Source organism: Poecilia mexicana, unplaced genomic scaffold, assembly GCF_051168715.1.
Source record: "Poecilia mexicana isolate PSO_F unplaced genomic scaffold, ASM5116871v1 scaffold_1, whole genome shotgun sequence".
NCBI lineage: Eukaryota > Metazoa > Chordata > Actinopteri > Cyprinodontiformes > Poeciliidae > Poecilia > Poecilia mexicana.
This window is the reverse complement of record NW_028263370.1, coordinates 16689624-16713375: the sequence shown is the minus strand read 5'-3', so window position 1 is coordinate 16713375 and position 23752 is coordinate 16689624. Positions and strand designations below refer to the sequence as shown.

General features: G+C 36.2%; 1 protein-coding gene across 1 annotated transcript; it reads right to left on the bottom strand.

Annotated features, from left to right (window-relative positions):
• Positions 1 to 1335: 1335 nt before the first annotated feature.
• Positions 1336 to 23201, bottom strand: cygb2 (cytoglobin 2). Its single transcript, XM_014986208.2, has 3 exons — positions 23014 to 23201; positions 4727 to 4958; positions 1336 to 2108 (listed from the first exon to the last, which is right to left on the bottom strand). The coding sequence occupies exons 1-3, from the start codon at positions 23199 to 23201 to the stop codon at positions 1944 to 1946; spliced, it is 585 nt and encodes a 194-aa protein (XP_014841694.1). The 3' UTR covers positions 1336 to 1943.
• Between the last annotated feature and the right edge of the window lie 551 nt (positions 23202 to 23752).

Sequence of the window (23752 nt, the reverse complement as noted above, 5' to 3'; positions counted from 1 at the left end):
TTGAAGTGATGTTCTAAGCTGCTATTACCAGAGATGGTTTACTGAACGTAGACGGATGTTTTATCGCAATAAGTTTGAGGAAAAGTGAGACACAGAAGGTTATAGTTAGTTAAACCAACCAACCAACCTTAGTTTAGCTAGTTTTTAGCTGCAGACTAAGTTGGTATTTTAGATAATCAATTTGATCTAAAATTGATGAGATAAAATTAATTTAATTTTAATTAAAATTAGATTTTATATAAAATTAGATCAAATTTAATTAATTTTTTCTAATTAATTTTAGACCAAATCAGTTTTTTTCTAATTTATCAAATATTAGAGAAAATTAATCCAATTTGATCTCAAATTAATTAGATAAATTAATTTAGCAAAATAATTCAGATAAATTTTTTTATTAGAAAAAATCTCTTGAAAAGATTTTTGAAAATCTTTTCCAGGTGAAAAGACTTAAAACCTGTTTTTGGTGCATTCATGTGGACTGCATATTTGTTGTTTTGTTGGTGCTGCGTGGCTCAGTGGTAGAGCAGGTTCACCATAAATGGGCTTATAATAATCTGTGCAGCCATCCAGGGTTTGACTACCAGGCTTGTACGGTAAATATAGGCCCAAAACCAAATATCTAGAGGTGGGAAAAAGTTTTGGTTTGTTTTCTTTAATGAAAAATTACCTAAAAGCTCCTTTGAACATTCTAAGTCTGACTTTCTGATTCACAACAGAGAAGCCATTTTTTAATAAAAAATGGTTATTCCAACATTTTTTCCATTAAATTTTAAATGTAAAAATATTGTTTCAAAGAAACTTAAGTGATGTTTTTAGCCTAGCGATGCTTTAGCCATGCCTAGTATGTTTTCTCTTTGAATTTTATGTCAGTGCCACCTGCTGGTGGATCATATGTATTACAGCGTTACACAGAGTTTTTATTTTGCAAAATCTGAGGAGGAGAAACATATCCGTTTAAAAAAGACACCAACTCTGTGTTGAACTGAATATAAATGCTATTAAGTGTGGTGGGAAAAAAAAACTTGTTGCAGCAAAACTGTGTGCATGGGAAGCTGCTCTTTACAGCTGCTACATGTATTACGTTGTATTTTAGATAAGACGGTAAATTCAAAGAGAAAACTCCAATTGTTGCCTAGATTAGTACAGAAAATGCATGGGTTTACCTTGATGTGTGCGTTAATAGAACATTGATTAAATCTACTAGACTTCATCGCTACCCCGTTGTGTTGCTACCAAGAAGAAAGAACAAGACATCAAGTTTTGTAGGTTACACATCACCAAAAAACAGGATTGAACTGCAACATATAAAATCATTCATCTCACAATGCCAAAATGTCATCAGATACTCTTACCGTTTAATTATAACCTTCTTTGAGAAGATAAGTCTCCCAGAAAATAAAATATCTGAACCAATATTTGAAAAGACAAGAGTTTGTACATCTGTTTTCATGTTTAACTACATGTGTTCTCATCTAAAGCTTAACAGACCTTGAGATACAGCTAAGACTGACCACCACAGAAATAAGTGAAATTGGAAAGCTTTCAGAGTTGCGCGCCTAAACACGTGGCAGTTCGTTAATAAGAAAGCACTCATGCTACACACAGAGTCATGGTTTCTATGATCCGAAGCAACAGGAGTTACCTGTAGAAGAACTGGATGGTAGGTACTAAAAACAACAGCCTTTTTCCCCCCCCGCTAAGACATATGTACCAAAACACCACTTACATAAGCTAAGGTGATGTCTAGTTACATCGCTTGGTGTCCAGCTGACCTCTGCAGCATAGCAACAAAAGCTCAGCACCAAAACGCAACCCAAGTGTGGAAGGATGTTGCACGGATTACTGCGTTAATCTGATCCATGTCTGTGAAACCAAACTCCCAATCTTTCACACATGCAGCTATTTATTTCTCCAACAAAAACTTCTACCATCTTCCTGATTTCTCACACTGCCGAGCTGGAGACCTGGAGCCAGCCCACATCGGTGTAGGCCCCCGTCACATGCCAGTACAGCGCCCCCATCAGTTTGGTCCACACCAACTGCACCTCCGCTGTGAAGAAGTCTGGGAAGTCTTCAGACAGCACCTCCAGGATCACTCCGCTCAGGATCTGGGTGGGACAAAGAGAATGAACAGGTTAGGATACATTTATGGGTTATGCAAAACGTGTTTAGAACATTTTTTTCATAAAATTATTCTTAGATAATGAGATTTTACTGCTCGGTTATTCCCATTTTCATCTCCTTACAGAAAGATCTGTTTGAGGGCATCTTGTCACTTTAAATCCAAATGAGCTCAATGTTTACACGCGCAAAAGCAGAAGTGGAGCCTTCTGCACAAGCAACAAGAATGCAGCAAGTGGTTTCTGCATGGCAAGTCAAGAAAAAAGCACCTGACCTTTCCAGCAGCCATTGTACCTCACATACAGCAGTAAAACCAGCTGCACGGGGTTGCTAGGTAACGGCGCAGTGATGGCGAATGTGACCTAACAAATGGGAGGATTTTGAAACAGCTCGTTTTCCAGACACCATAAAACATGAACTTACTGCCAAAATATGGCTGGGTGGTTTTTTTGTTTTGTTTTTTTACAACCGTTTAAACTGTCTCTAGAAATAGTAGAAGCCCAAATGAAATTACAAAAACATGCAAAATCTGAATTTTGCAAAATAGATTCCCTTTAGCTTCCCATCATAGCTGTATTTGATGCCTTGAATTTGGCCTCTGTCTCTTTAAGAAGCTCCTGCATTGATGCTATCCATTAATGTCGCTTTCAGCCGTTCTTAGGAGCGTCGTAGTTTGTATGACAAGTTAAGCGGACTATCAATTCTACCAAGTGTTTGCTAACTGCTGCTGCCGCTAGTCTGGTGGAGCCGAGCGGCTCCTAGGAGGAGTTTTGGGAAAACAGGCGGTGTTTTCTATTAGTAAGCATTTAGACACCACAAAATGGTTGCCATGGGAGATTCAAAGATTTCTCAAACATGGATGAAAGAATCAAAGCAACACTCCAGGTATGACTATGATGAGAGAACAACATTATAACATGATACAAAGCTCCAAAAAGTCGATTTTGCATAATCCTTCCCCTTTAAGAGTGAGGTTAACATCACATTCAGGTTAATCTGAGACTCTGCAGTGGTTGTGTGCTGCTGTGATGGACCTTCTCACTCTGTTCACACACATATTCTGCCATATAGAGAAAATAAGACAGATAGAAACTGAATCTTCTCCAACAATAAAAGCATCAGGCTTCTGATCTGATTGGACCCACATTTAGATTTTGGAGCGATAGAAATCTCATCACAATACCTGAATAGACTCAATCAATAATTTTCTGGGAGTGATTTTGTATGGATAATAACAGCTATTAATGGACAGTTTGTACCATTGTTGTGTTTCTGATCATTATTCCTGGTCTGCCTGGACTGGGTTTTTTAACCATCGTACAGCATAAAGAAAAGCATCACTAAGCTTTGTTGAATTATGAGCCATCTCACATTTTTTAGTCATTTATTTACTAATTAAAATAGACAACCTTTATAAGGTTGTCTATTTTAATTTTTAAAAGCAGTAGAAGTGAAAATGATGCTCTAATCGCAGCTGCACTCCTAATTCATATATAAACCGTAGATCTACTAATAAAAGGACATTTTTAAATGTATTTTGTACTTTTTTCCACAGTTCTGCGTCTAGCAGGTGTGCGGTACATTACTGTAATATTACCCCAGCCATTTTCTCATAATTGCCCAATCTCTGATCATCTGGAGGCTTTCACATAACGGCGAAGCACCTTTTTCCTGTCAGAAAAAATCTTTAAAGAACATTTAATACTGGAACAAACTTCTGTGAAGCGACTGGGAGCCTCGCTTCAGCTGACCTCCAGGATCATTTACTGTGCTGCAGTAATGCGGAGGAAAAAACCAGCCTGAATTAGGTACTTTTTTTAAAAAACGTTTTACAGCTAGAAACATACAGAAAAAAAAAATGCCCTTTTAATCTTATCACCCAAGTTTTTCCTCATAACTGCATCTAGAAAGCCAGCAGTGGCCTGTTAAAGGTGACCTATTATGCTTCCTTGAACAGGTTAGTTTATGTTTGTGGGCTTTACGAAACATGTTCTTTACATTTTTTTTTTTGCACACAATCATTCTCAGATAATTAGATTTCAGCCTGGTCAGTTCTACCTTCTTTGCCACATTCCCCAACTCAACGTTTACACTTACAAAATGGCTAAAAACAGATGACACCTGAACAGCTTCGAAAAGCAGAATTATAGCCTCCTGCACAACCAACAAGAGCTCACCAAGTGTAAGTCAACAACAAAAACAGTCGTCTTTTCCAGCAGCCATTGTAAAGCAAATAAAATCAACTGACCAAATGTTCTGCAGCTCCGCTTGGGTTGCTAGGTGATGGGATAGTCTCAGCTGGGGTTGCTAGGTAACGGCATAGTTCCTGTTGATTGGGACTTAACAATCAGAGGGTTTTTGAAAGGGGTAATTTAAACATAAACTTCTTGCCAGAAAACTGCTGGGTATTTTTTTTTTCTTGCTCTCTTTTTATAAGTTGTAGAAACCCAAATGGAAGCATAAAAACATGTAAAAAGTGAATTTTGTGCAATAAAAATAAGTACAAATCTGCAATCTAAAACTGAATAGAGGAAAAGTAGTAAGGAAAAGATATTTGACCATAAGACAGTAACAAAAAGGAAATGTTTTCTTTCTTCAGCTCTACCTTAAAGTATATGGGTTCCACTTTGTGTTTGATAGCGTGGGCCTTTCCCACCAGCGCCAGCACCGAGGAAACCTTCTCTGGGTCGTTGAGGTTCTCCACCACAGTGTTGAGCGCGTTCATCACCCTGCAGGCATGCTGCCGCAGCTGGCTGCTCTGCTCCATCTCCTCAGGGTCCTCCATGTCTTGGAACTGGCTGAAATACTGCTTTGCAGACGGGAAGTTGACAAAAAACCTGAAGGAAAAAGGACATTTCATCATGGCTAATGAGGGGCAAAAAGATAAATAAATAGATTTACCTTTCATGTAAAAGCAGAATGTAGTCACACTTTTCCATTCACTCTCATGGGCACACACCCAATGGAAAAAAACAAAACAAAACAAAACCAAAAAATCTTATCAAGCATTTTAGTCTAGTTTCTAGTGCAGATATCCGAGTAAACTTAAAATAAGACCAGACTAACTTTCAAGTAACTTTTCAGCAACATTTCTTCACTTCTAACGACATTTTCCCATGTTGTAAGTGAAAAAACAAACTAGTACTTTTTATCAATATTCAAGAACTATTGACTTAAAACTAGAGATGCATCGATCCTATATTAATACCTGTATTGGTCCCGATATTGATAAAAATTCTGATCAGGTAACGATGACAATGTGCCTGATCCATAAGGATAAATCTATTCACTTCAACTGTTTTGTGCTTTATTAAATCATGCTTTATTATTTATTTTGCGTTATATTTAGGATTACCAATTATGCTTTCTGATCCATTTGAAAGAAGGTCTGTTGCCATTTACTTTTACATATTTAATCAAGGTAGTTAACCTGTTAATTTCAGTTTATTTATTTATTTTACATTGACTGTTATTCTCATAATTGCACCAACAGAACAAATTAAAGTTGTGTTGTTTTTACATGTTTGCCCAAGCTTGCGAAGCTATTGGTGTATTATTTTAATTCAGTACATTTATGTCTGTATTTGTAAAAAAGAAGCTCTGCTTTTCTGTATTGGATTGGTATCGGCCCATAATAAACCTCAGATATTGGTATTACAAGTGAAAGCGGCGTACTCAAAACAAGCTCCTATATCTTGCTGAAATGTTAATAGTAGGTTAGTTTTGTCTTATTTCAAATGTACTCGGGTATTTGCATTAGAAACTAGACCAAAAGTGCTTGGTAAGACGATGGCTAAATCAAAACCCAAAGGTGTGAACATCTACAAAGCTTTTTTTTGAGACGCGAGTTGGTCTGTGGGAATAATGATGGCAGGGTGTGTTGAACATAATCATTTGAAGCAACTCTGGACTCCAAAAGGCAAAGAGTGATTTTCTTCCCCCTCAATGTTTTTAAAACCCTAATTCTGAAAGACACAAATGCTTGAATTATAAATTAAAAGAACAACCCATAAATGTATTGACTGAAGGAACAAATTGCAGGAAGCTGAAACCTTTAATTATAATTAAATGCTACACAGTCCACAGAAGATAATTGTGAAGCGTTTAGCTGCTCTCTTCACCATAAATCGAAATCAGCGTTTCCCTCCTCTTATCTCGGAGTGCAGTTCAGTAACTTACATGAGTTCTTTTTTTTTTTTTTTCTCTGCGACCGAGTGTGTAATTTGGCTCTGCCCCATCGGTTCAGCAGGAAGTTCCCAACAGAGACATTTAAAGTGCAGAAGCGCTGATGAGGCGGCGTAGTTAAGATTGATAAGACGCTCGCAGCGTAATTGGATGCAGGTGTGCAGAAAGTGGCGTCTAATTTTCGTGGAGTTCCAGTGCGAGTGTATTGAACAGAATGGCACCTATCCAGGACGTATTAGGCAGAATAATAATGACGATAATAAAGCTTGGAAGATGTTTGAGTTTTCACCGCTGATCATAGATGAAGAAAAGAGTTTGGGAGGAAATCAATTTAAAAGTTGAGGACTAATTGCTGTTCTGATTTTTATGATTGTTGTGTCAGGACTTGGATAATTAACACCGTTGGATGGAGTCGTTATAATTGCCAGTGTCAAAATCTCTCATCAGGTATCTTACTTGATAAATAGCTGAAATAATAACAATAAGACCCTGCTTCTAGGGCTGTAACGATTACTCAGATGAATCGATTATTGAAATAATCAGCTCATTTAGTAAAGATTAATAGCTAACTGGAGTACAGAGATTGCCAGATGTGCCTGTTTTTGTATCCAGTTAATCGTCAGAATAATCGATAGACTAATCAAAGTAGTTGTAGCTCTAAGAGCAACAGTTTGTCTTGGTTCTCATATTGAAGAGATAATACTAAATTAGTTTCTTATAATGACACACACTGGCACAGAAACTGTAACTAATTGGTCACTTGGACCAATTTCATTATTTTACCTTCAGAGTTTAACACTTTTTCAGCCGCATTGAGATGGAGTCACAGCTTTTATCTACTAAATCAGGGCAGAGATCAGCTCTGCGGCTCACTTAATGTATTAAATGCCCTATTTCCATTCTCTTTTTGTGCTCCCATAAAAAAACACCGGGAAAGACGTGAAAAAAGCCTTAAAATACATTCACCTTTTATAGCAGTTGCATAATTAACATTTTAAGTCCTACAAATTATGCCCAAGTTATTAGAAAACCTGAATAATTTCAATAAAATAGTCACAACATCTATAAAGCTAATTGTTGGAGATGTGCAGCAAAGTGGCCTCTTAAAGCTATTAGGCCTCCATAGCAACCATTAGATGTTGTCTACATGCCAACTGGTTATTTGGGAGCCTTGCCAGAAAAAAACTTTTGTTTTTTTCCCTTTCCTACCGTCACAACAACCATAAACATGTTGAGTTTGGTCAACGCTGCCGGCACTGAGATGAGGCTGTGTTCACACTGCCGGTATAATGTTCCAATTTATTTTGCTGGAATCCAATTTTTTGTTTGGTTGTTTACATTACAGCTTAAATGCGGCCACGATTGGACGCCAGCGGAAACAATCTATGGCCCTGAAGCGACCCACATGTTCAGAGGAAGCTGTGAGGGCAATGAGAAGACGTGTGTTTATCACTTCTGAATCTTCAAAATAGCAGAATTATTAATGATTCGATCAGCAATGTCTACCATGCCTGTTTGTCTATTGCAGTACATTTAGTCTCCCTGCTTCCTGCCACCTGTTATACCTCAGTGGTGTCTGCAGGTTCCATAGAGTCAAATTTAAGACCTTTAAATGCCAGCTTGAATGAAATTTAAGACCAAAAAGCTATAGATACAGGGGAAACTTGCAGCATTACAGTCCAGCATGGCAAAAACAGAAATCTGGCTTTGTGCTAATGCAAGAGATAAAAAAAATAACTAGATAGCAAAGGTATATTAGCAGCTAGTTATTGGTAGCCTCAACTGCAATTATGCTACACAACTCTATGAAAACATGTGCATGTGACTCAAACATTTGCCTGACAGAAATAAACAACAACAAAACTAACATATTTAAGGCCAGATAACATTTTTTAAATAAATTTAAGACATTTTCAGGCCTTAACTTTTGGTATAAATTTAAGACTTCTTTAAGGATGTGCAACTCCCCTGACATATAGGTGGATTTTTTTCCCTTTTGCCAGCTGTGTGATCCTAAGACTGGCTCTAGTGTAAAAACAGAAAAATATGTCAAGCATCTTGGAGTATCTGTGATAAAAAAATATAAAACATGACCTAATCAATACAGAAATGGTTCACCTGACAACTGTCTTCCATTTCCAGTTCAGTCCCTGTAGACTTCAATGCATAGGAACAGGTGATATGATCGTAACATTGATCATAATAGTTTGTGTTTTTTTATTCTGAAGATGATAAATTAGGCATTAAAAAGCATAAAAATGTACCAGTCTTTTTGTCTGAAACTCTTAGTGCATCCTTTTCTAAAGAATATGTACATTCTTCAACCAATTTCAACAATTTATATATCAAAACATTCAACTTCTTCTGGAGATTTCTGCTATCTTTTGGTGATTTCAGCTTTTACAATTATTTTTTTAAATATTCAAAGTTTTATGGAAATTTCAGCCCCATAAAAATACATTGAAATCCTTCAGAATTCCACAAAATTCAGCTAAATCTTTGTGCTCTTTGACCTCTTACCACTTCTGCCTGCTTCTGCCTAGAAACTCCTTTCAACTTTTAAGCAAGTCAGAAGATGTCATGCTATCTTCAAATGGTTCAGCTTTTTGATATCTCTTACAGTTATTCTAAAATCATGATCTTACACAAATTTTGGGCCGTTTTCAGGTTTACAATGTAATCCAATGGTGGAATTCTTCAGCTGGCAGAGTGCGCACTCCAGTAAAAGACACTTTTTCAAGCTTCTCAAACAAAATGCTGCTGTTCGTACATACTTCACTCTACAGAAATAATTTATGCATCAAAACGTAGCCACAGGAGTCTACTTTCAGGAAATATGAGTATCATTAGTGTAGGTTTTACGGCTTTCTCTGCAACACTCCCTGACTGCAAGCATGTCACCCCTTCCTCCATTGGGCTCCATATTAAATATTGTCAGCGCTAGCTCTCTCTTTAGCATCTTGTGCAGCGTTCATTCAGCAGATTAGCATTGAATGAACCTCTAATAATGGGAGGTCTGAAGGCAAAAAGAGGTCCTCAATTCAACCCACTAGTCCAGACTCTCAAAGCAATCCCACTTTCTTATGTGGCCTTTAGAGAATATACTAAAGGCCACATAAGGCCTTTAAGAGATTCAAATTGACTTGAGCTTTAAAATATTTACTGTACACAACAGCTCAGCAAACAGGGTGAGTTAATGCAGAGGTGTCAAGGGATTTCCACCATCTTTCTTTCAACACTCACTGGGAAGCCAAGCTGACAAGGTGCAAAGTCTTTTCAATCAATCAATCAAATTTTATTTGTATAGCACATTTCAGCAGCAAGGCATTTCAAAGTGCTTTACATAATTAAAATAAAAACAGCATGTGAGAAAGAGAGATTTAAAAAACATAATTAAAATGTAAACAGTGAAAAAGAGAAATACAAAGCTGTAGAACTTTAGTTGAGACGCTGTCAACTGGGACTCCAACCCTTTGGACTTTAGTCAAAACGCCGTTTGACAAGGACTCTTTTACAACAATCACAACATCACCAGTATAAATGATAAAACAAAAAATAAAATTATGTTTGGTAAAATTAATAAAACAATTATAAAATTTGCAGAAAATACCAAAACATAAAAGTATAAATAAAAACAAAGACAAACTTAATGTCAGCTGCAGCAATTTCCCAAAACCTCGAATCAGCAAATTGCCTCATCTCCGGGGTTATAATAGTTTTGGATTTTTCATTCCAGTTTGGTTTTATTTCATTGTGACTTTTGTTTTACTTAGTTTTTACAGTGTGTTTGCTAGCTTTTATTACTTAAATATTATAGTAGTTTTTGTTTTTTCATACGTTTATTATCAGGTGCAGAATTCATAAAGGTCAAAGTATGTTTTTACTGTTTTAGCTACTTTTTATTACTTACTACTAGTTAAATATTGTGTAGTTTTCATTAGTTATGGTAGTAGTTCTATGGTAAATTATTAGAATTCATAATGGTTAAAGTGTTGTATTGTAATTATGTTTTACATTAATTGGGTAATGAATCCTCAACAGAAGATAACATTTTCAGAATATGTAATCATTTATTGCTGAGCAGCCATCTGACTGGTGTTTTCTCCCAACTTTTACTGTCTCCACTTTGCAGACAAGAGGATTATGGAGTGCTGCAATTTGCTGACAAATAATGTAAGCTGCTTGTGTGGGGGGGGGGAATCAATTTCAAGGATAGTAAATAGATTCATAAACATAATAAAAGATATTACATCTATAATTTCAGTATGTTTTAGTTAGTTTTATAAATGCACAATATAGTTCCAGTTAGTTGTAGTTTTTCCCCATTAATTACAGTTTTTATTCATTTCAGTTAACAAAAATGTTTTTTCAATGTCAGTTTTTGTTCATTTGTTAGCTTTAGTCTACTATAATAAACTTCCTCAGCTCTATACATTTATAAACAAACTTCCCATACAGGTGGTTCTACTCTGACCCGATTTAAATCTTATCAGAGGTCCAGGAAAACCGGAGCTGGTCGTGCAGCAATGGCCCACTGCGGCCCTGCTTCACCACGACTGGCCCCTGGATCCCGGGTCGTTTCAGCTTTGCTCTTTCAGCTGCCGCATCACAAGCTCACTCTGCTCCTCGGTGACGGAGATAAATTAAAATGCGGAGAACTTCTTGTTCAGCTTTAGCAAACATGAACAGTAACTTGATGACTTCAAATAAAGACATCTTCTCTGAAGTCTGCGGTGTGTTTTAGGTGTCTCGCTTCTTGCTTTGGGAGTGTTTCATCTCATGTGGCCAGGATGTGAATTATAATACATTAAAGGGAAAAAAATAGCACTGACTGTAATAGTATAACAGAGAAAAAGGTTTGATGTCTGAGCATTGAAGTGCTTCGCTAGAGCTAAATGAAGCGAAAATGCTGCTGCTGTGTCTGGATTCTGACTGGAAAGAGTCTGGATGAAACAACACACTGGTTTAAAGCTGCTTTAAAGTCTCAATAATCGTAAAATACTCATTTAACAACCACAAAAGTAGGACTACACAGCGGAATAGCAATAGTTTTACTTTGTTGTGTCTAAAAGAATCACCTTGAGTTGTGTTGGAGCATGCAACAGGAGTTTGACTTTTCCATCTTTTAGCATGTTACAGCAAACTTTATTGTATTTTAAGTTCTTTTTTTTAATTTGTTTATGGTCTATAAATGTCCTTTATAACAGTCTTTTACAGAGCCAGGAGGCATGTCTTAGCGCTGTCAATCAACCTCATATACGCGCTGTTGGCGGAGAAAGAACTCACCATTATAGGAAAACCATTTATCCGCCATCAGCTGTGGCCATGCTAACTAGCCTGAGCATTAATGGTAGAGAGAAAGGGGGAGGGTGTGAGCAGCACATACACAAGAGTGACTGGCAGCGGTAAGGCCCTCCTGCAGGCTCTGATTGGTGTATTTCTGTAGATGACAGCAGGTCTATTGGTTTTTTCAGATTATCTGCCTCGGTCTTGACGTAGCGATACTTTTAGCAAATATGCAAACATTAATTTTTGTAAAAGTTACATACTGCAGCTTTAACAACAGTAAAGCAACAAATCATGTTTGTTTTCATATTTATAATGGTTCATGCGTAACTCATTATAATAATAACTCATAGCTAATCTTTTAACAGGAACAAAAACAAGCATGGTCATTTCGGCTCAGTGTTTGGCCTCATTTGGCTGCTACAGATTAAAGTTTTTATTTCTAAATAGTTTTCATGTTTCATCAAACACACTGAGGTCAAAGCATCAAATGTGTTTAGATATTCCCAACTAAACCGAAGGGTTGATTACGCCTTTGCAGATGCTGCTGCCTCGTTGTGTAATAATTTACACGTCTACATAAAACCAGTTTAGTGTTTTGAAATTCTCAAGACGCTATTAAAGCAGAACCTGCAGTCTGAGGCGGACAGCTTTTACATTGGTCTGTCTCTTATGGCGTGCATGTATTACTTAACCACTTGCCGTTATTTATCTTAATGCTGCCCTTTTCGTGTATCTTTTTACTGTTTCACAACCTTTTATAGCCGTGATCCTGGTTTTGTTGAGTCATTGATGTTTTCTGCGGTTTTCTGAACAGATACAGTCTTGTGTTTGTTTCATTCGCAGAGAAGAAGACAAAGGAGGAAACTAGATTCTGACCGACTTTTCTCCACAATCCTTAAAGCCATCTTCCACTTGCTTCACATAATAGAAGAAAATCTTACGATATCGGACTATTGTTTCTACTGAAGAACAGACCCCATGAAATCTGATATGTTATCAGTATCGGTTCTGATTGGATAAGTTCTGGTCGGTGGTTCTCGCTCTCCATAGCCTGTAGTTCAGGTTTAGCCACTCTGCAGATAATAAAAACAAAAACACGAAAGGATCGTTGTGAAGCTCAATTTTGATAAACACAAATGAAACAGCAGCAGTTTAACTGATGTTGCCTTTCTGGTCCATTTGGACGAGTCTGCACTAAACCAGCAACACTAACATGTAAAAATAAAAGATATATAATAACCTATCGCAAAAGGCTTTATTGTTCTTAAATAAAGAGGAACAGAGAGTGAACCACTAGAAGCTTTAAAATTATTATTAAACTATATTTTAGAAGTTTTTGTGTTTACTAAAGCAAATTTCATGATGTTTTAATTGTCTGCATATTTTAATTATTACTTTATTATACTGTACGTTGCTGATCTCCCTCAAAAAATATTTTATTTCAAGGGATTTCCTGGTAAAATAATAGATAAATAAATATAAATAAAAAATTATCACACTGACAGCAAAATAATGGGTTAAAACGGAGAAAAATAATCAAATATAAAAGAACTGTAGAATCACTCATAGATTAAGAAGGAAATATTGAAGATATATGTGCATTTCAAAGGGAGAAAAATAAATAAAATCTATAAAAATACTCAAATTAAAACCATACATTATAAAAATATACAACTATTTTTGTTTTGTTCAGCTGACACAAGTTCAGCTGAAACTTAGAGGAGGTATTTAATAAAGTTTTATTTTTGTTTTGTTTTTTATAATATTATATTATCTAATATGATCAATTTTAAAATGGATATTTAACCAATGTAGCAACTTTAAACTTAGTTTTATGTGAGCTCTCTATCAGGTTCTAGTAAATAGTTTTGAAGTAGCTGAAATGTAAATTAGAAATTAGAAAATAGTCTGGAAAGAATCAATTTTAAGAAGTAAAGCCATAGTCACTAATTATTTGCATGATTAGATATATGATTCAACTACAAAATTTGCTCTGATTGATTCTTTCAGCTCATTATTTGTTCTGTTTCTTATTAAAAACAATTATTACAGCATGAAAGCCAGTCCCAGGTTTTGTTTTGTGAAGTATGGTTGGTACATTTGATAAAACTAATTTAGTAATAATGGTGCCTTGGCGCGGTTTTAATGAACAATAATGTCACTTTTTCATTAAAGCAGGAGCAGCAGAAAAAAAAAAAAAAAACAGATTAAATGGAGTAACAGAAGAGCCGACGGATAAAGAGGCATGAAATACGGCGCTGAAGTGCCAACGCCTGTTGCTGTCATTCACAGATAAGACCGCAAGAAACACACACACACACACACACACACACACACACACACACACACACACACACACACACACACACACACACACACACACACACACAAAGGATGCTCTCTGCCCCGTCTTTTCACTCACTCATGGATTCTCATCAACTCAAACTGGAAATCAGTTTGCCTCAGTACCACCGGTCTCCTTGACGACGACTCGCTGTCCATTTTAACAGGTCCTTGAATATTGTGAAGCGGCAATGTTTTAGCTGTGGATATTTAAGCTGTTCAAATTTTTACTTTTTTATATAAAAAGCCAACAGGAAGCACACTTTGTAAAGCAAAAGAGACACAAACAGATCATTTTACAATTTCTAAGCAGTTAGTCATGCTTGTAAATTACATTTTGAACTGAACCCTCTTTATTTACCCTGAACTTACAAGTTCAGCTGAAACTTACAGGAAATATTTAATAGATAAAGTTTTATTTTTGTTTTGTGTTTTATTGATTTTATTATTTTGTTGGCAGACCATACAAACTAAATATTTTAAAAAACGTTTTAAAGTGTATTCACTGGAGAAAGTAACTTCTATATTTCTGAAGAGGATTCAAATGGAAACAAATAAGTGCCAACTAGAGGTGTGCAGAGTCCCCAAATAAATGTACTCAGGTAAAAAAAAAGCACCACTTCAATATAATCTTACTCAAGTAAAAGTAAAAAGTAGCCATCCAAGAAATCACTAAAGTACGAACAAAACAGTATTTTATAAAAAGGTTAAGTACTCAGTAACTTATGAAATCAGATTTAACACTTTAAAACGATTCCATCAGACAGATAAAATACCATTATGTGGAAGTTCTTCTGTTTTAAGGACTAAAATAAAAAAAGAATAAGTTCTGTTATGCTGCTCTTGACAGTTGGTGGTTACCATAGTAACCGGTAACAGACAGCTCGTCCTTTTTTTCTGTTGCCGTCGGTAACTGTGGGGCACAAGCTGCTGTACTAAAGTTAACCACCATCTTGGTTTCTTCTTTTCTTAGAATAAATACAGAGAACCTGAACGTGTGTGTTGTGCAGTCAACCTATACAGCTCTGGAAAATATTAAGAGACCACAAAATGATTAGTTTTTCTTATTTTACTTTTTATAGCTAAATGTTTGAGTAAAATGAACATTGTTATTTGATTCTGTGAACTACTGACAACATGTCTCTGAAATTCCAAGCAAAAGTTTTGTATTTATTAGCAGAAAATGAGAAATGGTCAAAATAACGAAAAAGACGCAGCGCTTTCAGACCTCAAATAATCCAAAGAAAACAAGTTAATTTTGAAACAACAACTAATGTTTTAACTCAGGAAGAGTTCAGAAATCAATATTTGGTGGAATAACCAAATTCAATGGGTAATTTTTTTCCAGTTGTATAAAACTTATATTGTCTAATATTTTATTCACTTATTTATAAAAAAAAAAGTACTTGCTTCTTTGCTGATTTTGTTGTTTATTTTATCAAAACAAATCTCTTATAGATGAGATCATGGATCTCAATGAGACAACCTGCATGAATAAAGGTAAAATAAAATAAACTAAATTTCAATAAGCAATGGAAAACTGCTGCAGATCCGAAATGAAGGCGTTTCCCTGAATTTGTGCTGACCCTTGATTAAATGGCACCCTGGGAATGAGCCATAGATCTCAAATCAGAGAAACGCCACAGAAAGAAAGAAACCCTCACTTCTCACCATTCAATCAGTACCAGGAATTGTTAAGTAAAAATTGGCTTTTTTTCATCATTAACCTCCTCAATACATATAAAGTTGAAATAATCTGTATTCATACACTCAAAATATCATCTGTTTTGCCTGTGGAAGGATCGGCGACTCAGAGTTTTAATCAGTACCAATCAAATCTGTCCCAATCAGAATCTTCTGTTCTTCGAGAAAAGCATAGAAAGGCTAAAATCCAAAAATCACTGGTCTTTAATCCCTTTAATCTATATGTTAACACATATTTAAGTTTTTTTGTTGTTGTCATTTTGGGAAACCTTTTCACATCCCCCTATCTCCTGGCTTAATGCGCACCAGGCTCAGTTATCTCAGGACCTGGACAGGATTTGGAAAAGGCAATGAAAAAGACACATTGTTGCTGGGGAGAATGAAGGACGCTCAAGCTGCTACTGATAACATTTATCAGCCAGCATCACCTGCTTTTCTGGGTAGCAAGAGCCAATAAGGAGTTTAGAAAGGATTACAAGGATTAGTGGAAGCAAGAAATCTCATGGCTGTCATCCAGCGCTGTCCGTTGGTCCTTCTGTCCATCCGTCCATTTCCTACCACTGAAGCTGCACTGCAAAAAAATCTAACCAAGTATTTTTGGTCTATAGTTTCAACTGCAAGTGCACTTCAAATACGACACAACTAACATAAGTAACTTTTCAGCAGGATATATCAGCTTGATTTGAGTCAATAATCTCCACGAGCAGATAACCTTAAAACAAGGCATTTTTCCTAGATTATGTGCGAAATAATCTTCCACCGGAACTAGTGCTTTTTCAGAAATATTAGGGAATTATTTATTTAAAACAAGCTTTATATCCGTATAAATTACTTCTAAACTGTAAAACATTTGAGCCACATTTAGTTGTGTCTACCGTCTTCTACTCTTTAAGTCAAATAAATTTAAAGTTTTAGATTTTGAACCTAAATGTGAGTTTGTGAAAGATAAACTTATAGCAGTAAGTTGTGTCAACTTTTTATTCATTTTGTCAAACCTACAATAAACTAGAGTTTTTAGGTTAGCACTTAAAAAACTGAAAGAAGAAAAAGACAGGAGTGGGAACTATTTCCCAGAATGTTTAGCGGCATGTTTCTGTATCCTGTGTTGTACCGTGCAATATTCCAGATTAGCCCTACAAAATAATCTGTGTAGAGGCAGGTTTCCCACCAACAACTAGTTGCGTCCCACAGAAAAATTGGTGAAAAAGTGAATCTGCGAATACAAAATCCCAGTAGGTGTTCATCTGTAGAAAAGATTATGTGTTGAATAATTTTATCTAACTTCTGGGCCTGTTTAGTATTCATATATTCATGAACTCTGTAGGTTCACTTAATGCTATACCTTTGTTTTTGGTAACGAGAAAAAGCTTTCATTAACACATTCTTCCCTTCTAAACTGCATTTTTGTATTCTGCGTTTTCTGCTCCAATAATACAGATGAAATCAGGTAAATTTACATACACAGAGTAAAAAGATACATTTTTTTCTCACTGTCAAAGTTAAATCAGACCAAACTTTTCTTGTTTCTTGTTTTATTCAGCTGGTCAGTATGCAGGATAACTGTCTTTTAATCTATATGACTTGAGTTCAACCTTTTGACTTTTCTTCTACAAGCTTTTGATAGGTTAATATCTACCGGTATGTTTTTGAAAATTTCAACTTCCATTATTTTGTTAAACCTAGAGCATGTCCTACACTCATGTTTATTGCCTCAGATTACCCTTTTATCTCAAATTGCAGCAGTTGTTTTCCATGTCCTCACTTTCAAGCTTTTATTTCCGATTGTTGGCTCATTTTTCACCATTTCTTGCCTTTTTTTTGTTGTTGAAATGCAATAGTTTCAATAGTTTATCTGGTTCAGCGATGTGACTGATATTGTCTTTTTGTTCTGCATCATCTGCAACACACCGAGCAGTTTGAGAAGACATGACACTATTTGCCCACATATGTTTAACAAATCATCCAGATTTGCAGCTTAAAAACCCCAGGAGGTTTAAAGCGTTGCTCTATGGTGCGTAGTGGTGGAATGATTGAAATTCATTTAATTTTCCTGCCTGGGCTTCCTGCAGGCGGCCAGTGGCTCTGTCCCTCTGTGGTTCGGTCAGCCGTGGCTTTATGCAGAATTAATTTAAGTACGTTATTATTCCTGGACCAATAATTTTTTATTGCAGTGGTCAACTGGTTTACAGACCAAAATATTACCAAGTAACTTTGGACTAGCTTCTGGTACAAATATCTTAGTACATTTGAAATAAAGCAAAATTAGTTTCGTCTTATTTCTTGCTGAAAATATATTTTGCTACAACTTGTCAGCCAGATATAGCAGTTTGTTTTAAGTCAATAATTCCTTAAGATTGATAAAAAATTATCTTATAATGGAAAAAATATTGTGTTACAAGAAAAAGTGAAAGTCTGGTTTCTAGTACAAATATCTTGTTACACTTGAAATAAGACAAAGCTAACTTAAAAATAAATTTTCAGCAAGATATAAGAGCTTGTTTTAAGTTAATAATTTCTTAATATTGATTAAAAAAAATTATTAGTTCCAGTGCAAATTATTTAACTTAGAATGGAAAAAATGTCTCGTTTCAAGAAGAATAATTTGCCAGAAACTGGTTTCTAGTGCAAATATCTTTCTTTTCTCTTATTTCAAATGTACTAACTTACAAGTCATTTTTCAGCAAGATACAGAAGCATGTTTTAAGTTAATAATCCCTTAATATTGAGGAAAAAAGTACTAGTTCCATTGGAAGATCATTTTTTTCTGTTATAAGTGAAATAATCGGCTAGAATTATTAGAAATTATAGGCTGATAAAGCACTTAGATCTTGCTGAAAAGTTACTTGCAAGTTAGTTTGGTCTTATTTCAAGTTTACTAAGATATTTGCACTAGAAACTAGACCAAAATTACTTGGTAAGATTTTTTTGTTTTTACAGTGTATGGCAAAAATCTTGGAGGTATTTGGAGGACAGCAGGGTTGGAGCAGATGAATAATTGGTTTTAACAAACTTTACTTTTTGCCTTTTCTGTGCTTGTCGCTTTACTTTTCATAGATGCCCATAGTATTGAACATTTTATCAATATTATGAGTTTCTATTTCTTAGATTGTAAATATGACTAAGCACAGAGGCACAATTGTCTAAAGCCATTTTTCAAGACGGGAAAAACAAAATCAATCAATCAAATCAATCAAATTTTATTTGTATAGCACATTTCAGCAGCAGGACATTTCAAGGTGCTTTACATAATTGAAGAAAAAAAAATAAGAACAGCATGTGACATTGAATAAACTGTAAGAAAGAGAAAGAGATTTTGAAAAATCCCCGTTGCCTGACAGGACGGAGTTTACAGATTTTTAGTCAAAATGCCATTTGAAAAGGATTCTTAAACATCAAAGTTTTAGTTAAAACGCCATTTGTTAGTTAAAACGCCAAAAGAACATGTCACTCAAACAAAGAAGACAGTTGGTGAAGTAATAAGTCAGAAAAGACCATAACAGTCGAATTACAACCAGCGAGGAAAAATGCTGAAGAATGTAGAAAAGAAACATACTAAATCTCCCCTTTTAGAGAAATTCATAAATTCATCTGGATACAAAGTTTCCATAACAACCATTTATTTTAAGGCTTGAGAGAGTCTGCAGGTTCAGGGTGTTCTGTGTACCATTCAGTCACTCTTCAGGGAACTTATTTTGAAAATACTTACATGTAAATTAATTTAGATTCTTGATGTGTCTATACTTGGAATTTCTTGAGATATAAAGAACTATGAGCCTGTACAAATGTGTTGTTCCTGAGTTTGAACTAAAAGGCAAAGCAGGACTGATTTTGTTAAATTGCTGTAGAGCCTACCTAGGTTGGTAGTTGTTTAGGGTGTCTTGTCACTTTAAATCCACGTAAGCTACTATGCCCCCAGCTCAACGTTTAAACTTGATTGTGAAAATGGCTGCAAACAGGTGTGGAAATATACAAACATACATCTTTGAAAAACAGAAGTAGAGCCTCCTGCACAACCAACAAGAATGCAGCAAGTGGTTTCTGGATGGTAAGTTAACAATAAAACACTTGTTTTCCAGCAGCCATTGTACAGCACAGCTGATCAAACTTGCTGGAACTCGGCTTTGGTTGCTGGGTGACGGCCTTCACTCTGCTTGGGTTACTAGGTAACAGCACAGTGCCCTTCAAATGTAGCTTAACGATCAGGAGGTTTGTGAAACAGCTCATTTTCCAGACACCAACAAAAGAAAAAACTTATTACCAAAAAAATGGCTGGTTGTTTATTAAGCATTTGGACTGTTTTTAGAAGCAAATTGAAGTACAAAAACATGCAAAAAAGAAAAAAAAATTCCTCAATGATCAATAAAGTACATGCTATTCTATTCTAAAATCTGAATTTTGGATGATTGGTTCCTTATAACTAAAAATAATATTAATCTCCTTTGTATATAAATGAATGGAGCAGAAAATTCAGAAGAGCTTCTCCTCCTCTGTAGAAGAAGGTTTTTAACTTTGTGAAAACTGAAACTTAAAGAGTTCCATGGATCAATGTAATTAAGCAATGCTGCTTTTATTTAGAACAATTTGCAAGTTTTTTCCTTTGAAAAAAGGAAAAATGTTGCAAGAAAATGATGTTTCTTGAAAAAAAGAAACATCACAACAATCACAAAGTTTTTGTCCTTTATTAGCTAGTTTCCTGTTTGTTTGTTTTTTCATAGGTAGCAGGATATCACCAAACCTTTCATTTAAAAATTTTTATTTTTATGTTTTTGGTCTACAATGGTTTACAAATCTCTTTTAACATAAACCCAACTATGTTACCGTAATAAAATATTGCCTTTTTTTTATTCACAAAATTATTTTATGCATTTTTAAACTAAAATAAAATAAAAATTTGCTACCCAAATTTTCTTTCAACTGAGAATTTTGGCTAATGCAGCAAAAACCACTGACATAGATTAAAAAAAACTGAAGAAAACGCCAGGGCTGCACCAATAAACCAGCCTTGATTTCCTTCATTTTGGGTAACTAGAAAACTGCAATCTGTGCACCTCCGGAACAAAACAACTTTGGAAAGTTTATTGAAAATGTAATAAAGAATAAATTTCTGCTAAGGAATAAATTATTCCTAATATCAGAACATGACTTAGCATTACATGCTCCTGACTGTTGAAGTGAGAATGAACACTGGTGGGATCAAAACAGACACCTGAAGTTTTCAGAAAGAATATTTTAGTATCTTATGAGTTAAACTTGAAAACAGCCATTCTGCACAGAAAACATTTTTGAAGGTCAAACTAAATTTTGCCAACAAGTACATAGATAAAGACCAGGACTTTAGGAAAAGATGAGTGTAAAATTTAAGTATTTGGAAACCAGAGCCGGGGACATTTAGCAGCATCATAATGGCAGCACACCTGTAAATCCCTCATGGGTGGTCTGAGAGTTATAGAGGGATTATGTAAAATGTACTCTTTTTTAGCTTTATATCATGTATTATTCTCTCTTAAAAAAATACACCTAGAGTGTTGCTTTGATTATTCTATGCATGTTGGAAAACAATTTACAAATAAATGACATAAGAGATTCAGGCAGAAGAAACAACAAAAAAACTGCACATCCAGACAATGCCACTGCATATCCAGGAACGTCACTAAAATCTCCAAACAACAGAACGCCTGGGCCCAACAAACCCCTGGTCACCCACAGGAAGCTGGAACTTCATAGCAAACATGTCAGAGTCCCTTTAATGCAGCGTTTCTCAAACTTTTTAAGACCAAGGACCATCTAACCAATTTAGCAAACAGACCAAATAACTTGAAACTGACCCACAATAACACAACATGCCACAATACCATGAATAAATATACTCGAGTTATTTACAGGTTCTGAAAGTGTGGATTCTAAGCTTTCCAATAATTCCAAACACATGGAAATCAAAGAAGTTGTGTTGTGTGCATTAATAGCATTTTGAGGGTATTTGTAGTCTAGAAGCATAGTAAAAGAAAAGAACAGTTGTTGATGTGCGAGCTGAAAATTATAAGCAAGCAAAATCGTAAAAAATAAAGAACAGTTCTTACCAACTGAGACTTGAGTCTAGAGCCGTTCAAAAGAATCAAATCACTAGTAAACGAGATCAATACTCTCAGTAGGAATGACTTAGCTTCCTGTGATCATATAAGCTGTCATGGCATTGTTTTCTTTCCACCGGTATCTTCGGTTTTTCTTTTGAGTGATACGGATTTAAGCCACTTATCCATTATTATTTTTAACCACAGTCCTTTGGTAAGCTAGTTGTAGCGTCGCACTTTGAGCTGACGTCATGGCAAATAAACGGTCGTTTACATGCAGTACCTTGCGGTCCACTAGGGGGCGACCGCGGACCACAGTTTGAGACAGACTGCTTTATGTAACGACTAGGGCTGCACCTGTTGCAGTTTTCTGGTTGATCGCCGATTACCGATCTTTAAAAATCCTGACCTGCTGATTCTGATTTTGGTCGATACCATTTTTTTTTTTTTTGTCTGAAATGTCACTAAATGTAACAAGTCACCAAGTTGGTAACAGTGGAGTGACTATTGCTAACTGCGAACGTACAGATGTAACCTGATGGGCCGGTTTGTCAGTCAAACCTCTCTAACAGGAGAGCAGAAGAAGACAACGGTCGGTTTTTAATCCTTTGCTGAGGAAGAGAAGATCAGCTTCACGTGTCAGCCATCACTGATCTCCCCAAATTAAAAATTTTTGGCTCACTTTCTTAGATATTAGCTTTAATCACTTTAATTAATTAATTAAATTACTTTTATCCATTGCAATTCCTTGTTTTATTTTTGCCTTTTAAGATTTAAAGATATAAATGGCATTATAAATAAAATCTATTATGATATGAAAATGAAAAAAGAAACATAACTAATAATAAAAGATGTATTTCTTTATCTCTTAATTGAACCCTGTTCCCTCCAACAGGTTTTCTTCCTGCTAAGTCCTCTTCACAATAAAAATTATGGAAAATTATATTTTCCATATTTAGTAGTGCAGAAGATAATTTTTTGTTTTTGCCAAAGCAACTCAAGTTTATTTCCATTTTTTTTACTATGCTTCTAAATTACAAAAAACAAAAAACCGTTAAAACACAACTTCTTTTTTGATTTCCAAGGAAATTAGTGCAATCCTACTAACTACCCAACTCCGGATCTGACCATTAATACTTTTCATTCCCATTAGAGACTAAGTGCACTAAATAGTGCTCATCTGCAAGTTATACCTCCAAACTAAATCAGTACAAAGACTGAAGTAGTGAAGTAAAGTCGTAAATGGGAGCTCACGCACGTTTTCATCATTGTTTTCATTAAAGCAAATGCAGGCTTTTCTTACCGGATGAGCACAGAAACCCCCACATCCTCACAGTTTTTGTAGACGTGCCCCCACGTGTCCTGGATGATCTCCCGCTCCGAGTCGGACAGCGGCTCCGTGCGCTCCGGACGGTCCTCGCAGTCGCCCCCCTGACCCCCCAGCAGCTGTGGAGGCGGCGGAGGCGGCGGCGGAGACTCCCTCCGAGACATCCTCCGGCGGCGCAGCAGCCCGGAGTCTCCAAGCAGCGCCCGGGGGAGGTAGGGAGTCAGGGAGGGGGGGAGGGAGATGGAGAGCTGAGACCCCACGGCGGGAGCTGGGAGGAGAGTCGGGGTGAGAAGAAGGAGCAGAGGAGACGAAGAAGAGGAGGAGAAGGAGGAAAAGGGGAGCCAGAGAAAGCTCACAGTCAGAAAGAGGAAGGAGGAAAAGAAGCTCCTGGTCTCCCAGCTGCCACCCAAACAGCTCCAACTCTCTCTCCCTGGTCTCTCCAACTAACTTAATTCCTCCACCTCTCTTTCCTGTCTCCCTGCGTCCCGCAGTGAGGGAGATGCTGATGCTGCTCTCCCGTCACTTCTCCTCTGCCTATGATCCCCCGCTTCTGCTGAAGGAGGCGGCTGGAGGGACCTGAAGGAATGAGAGCAGGGTCGGGAGGGAAACAGAGAGAGACAGAGGGGTGGAGAGAGCTGGAGAGAAAGAAGAAGAAGAAGAAAGAGAGGGGGGAGCATTGAGGGTCCCTGGCAACACTGTGCACAAATTCATGCAC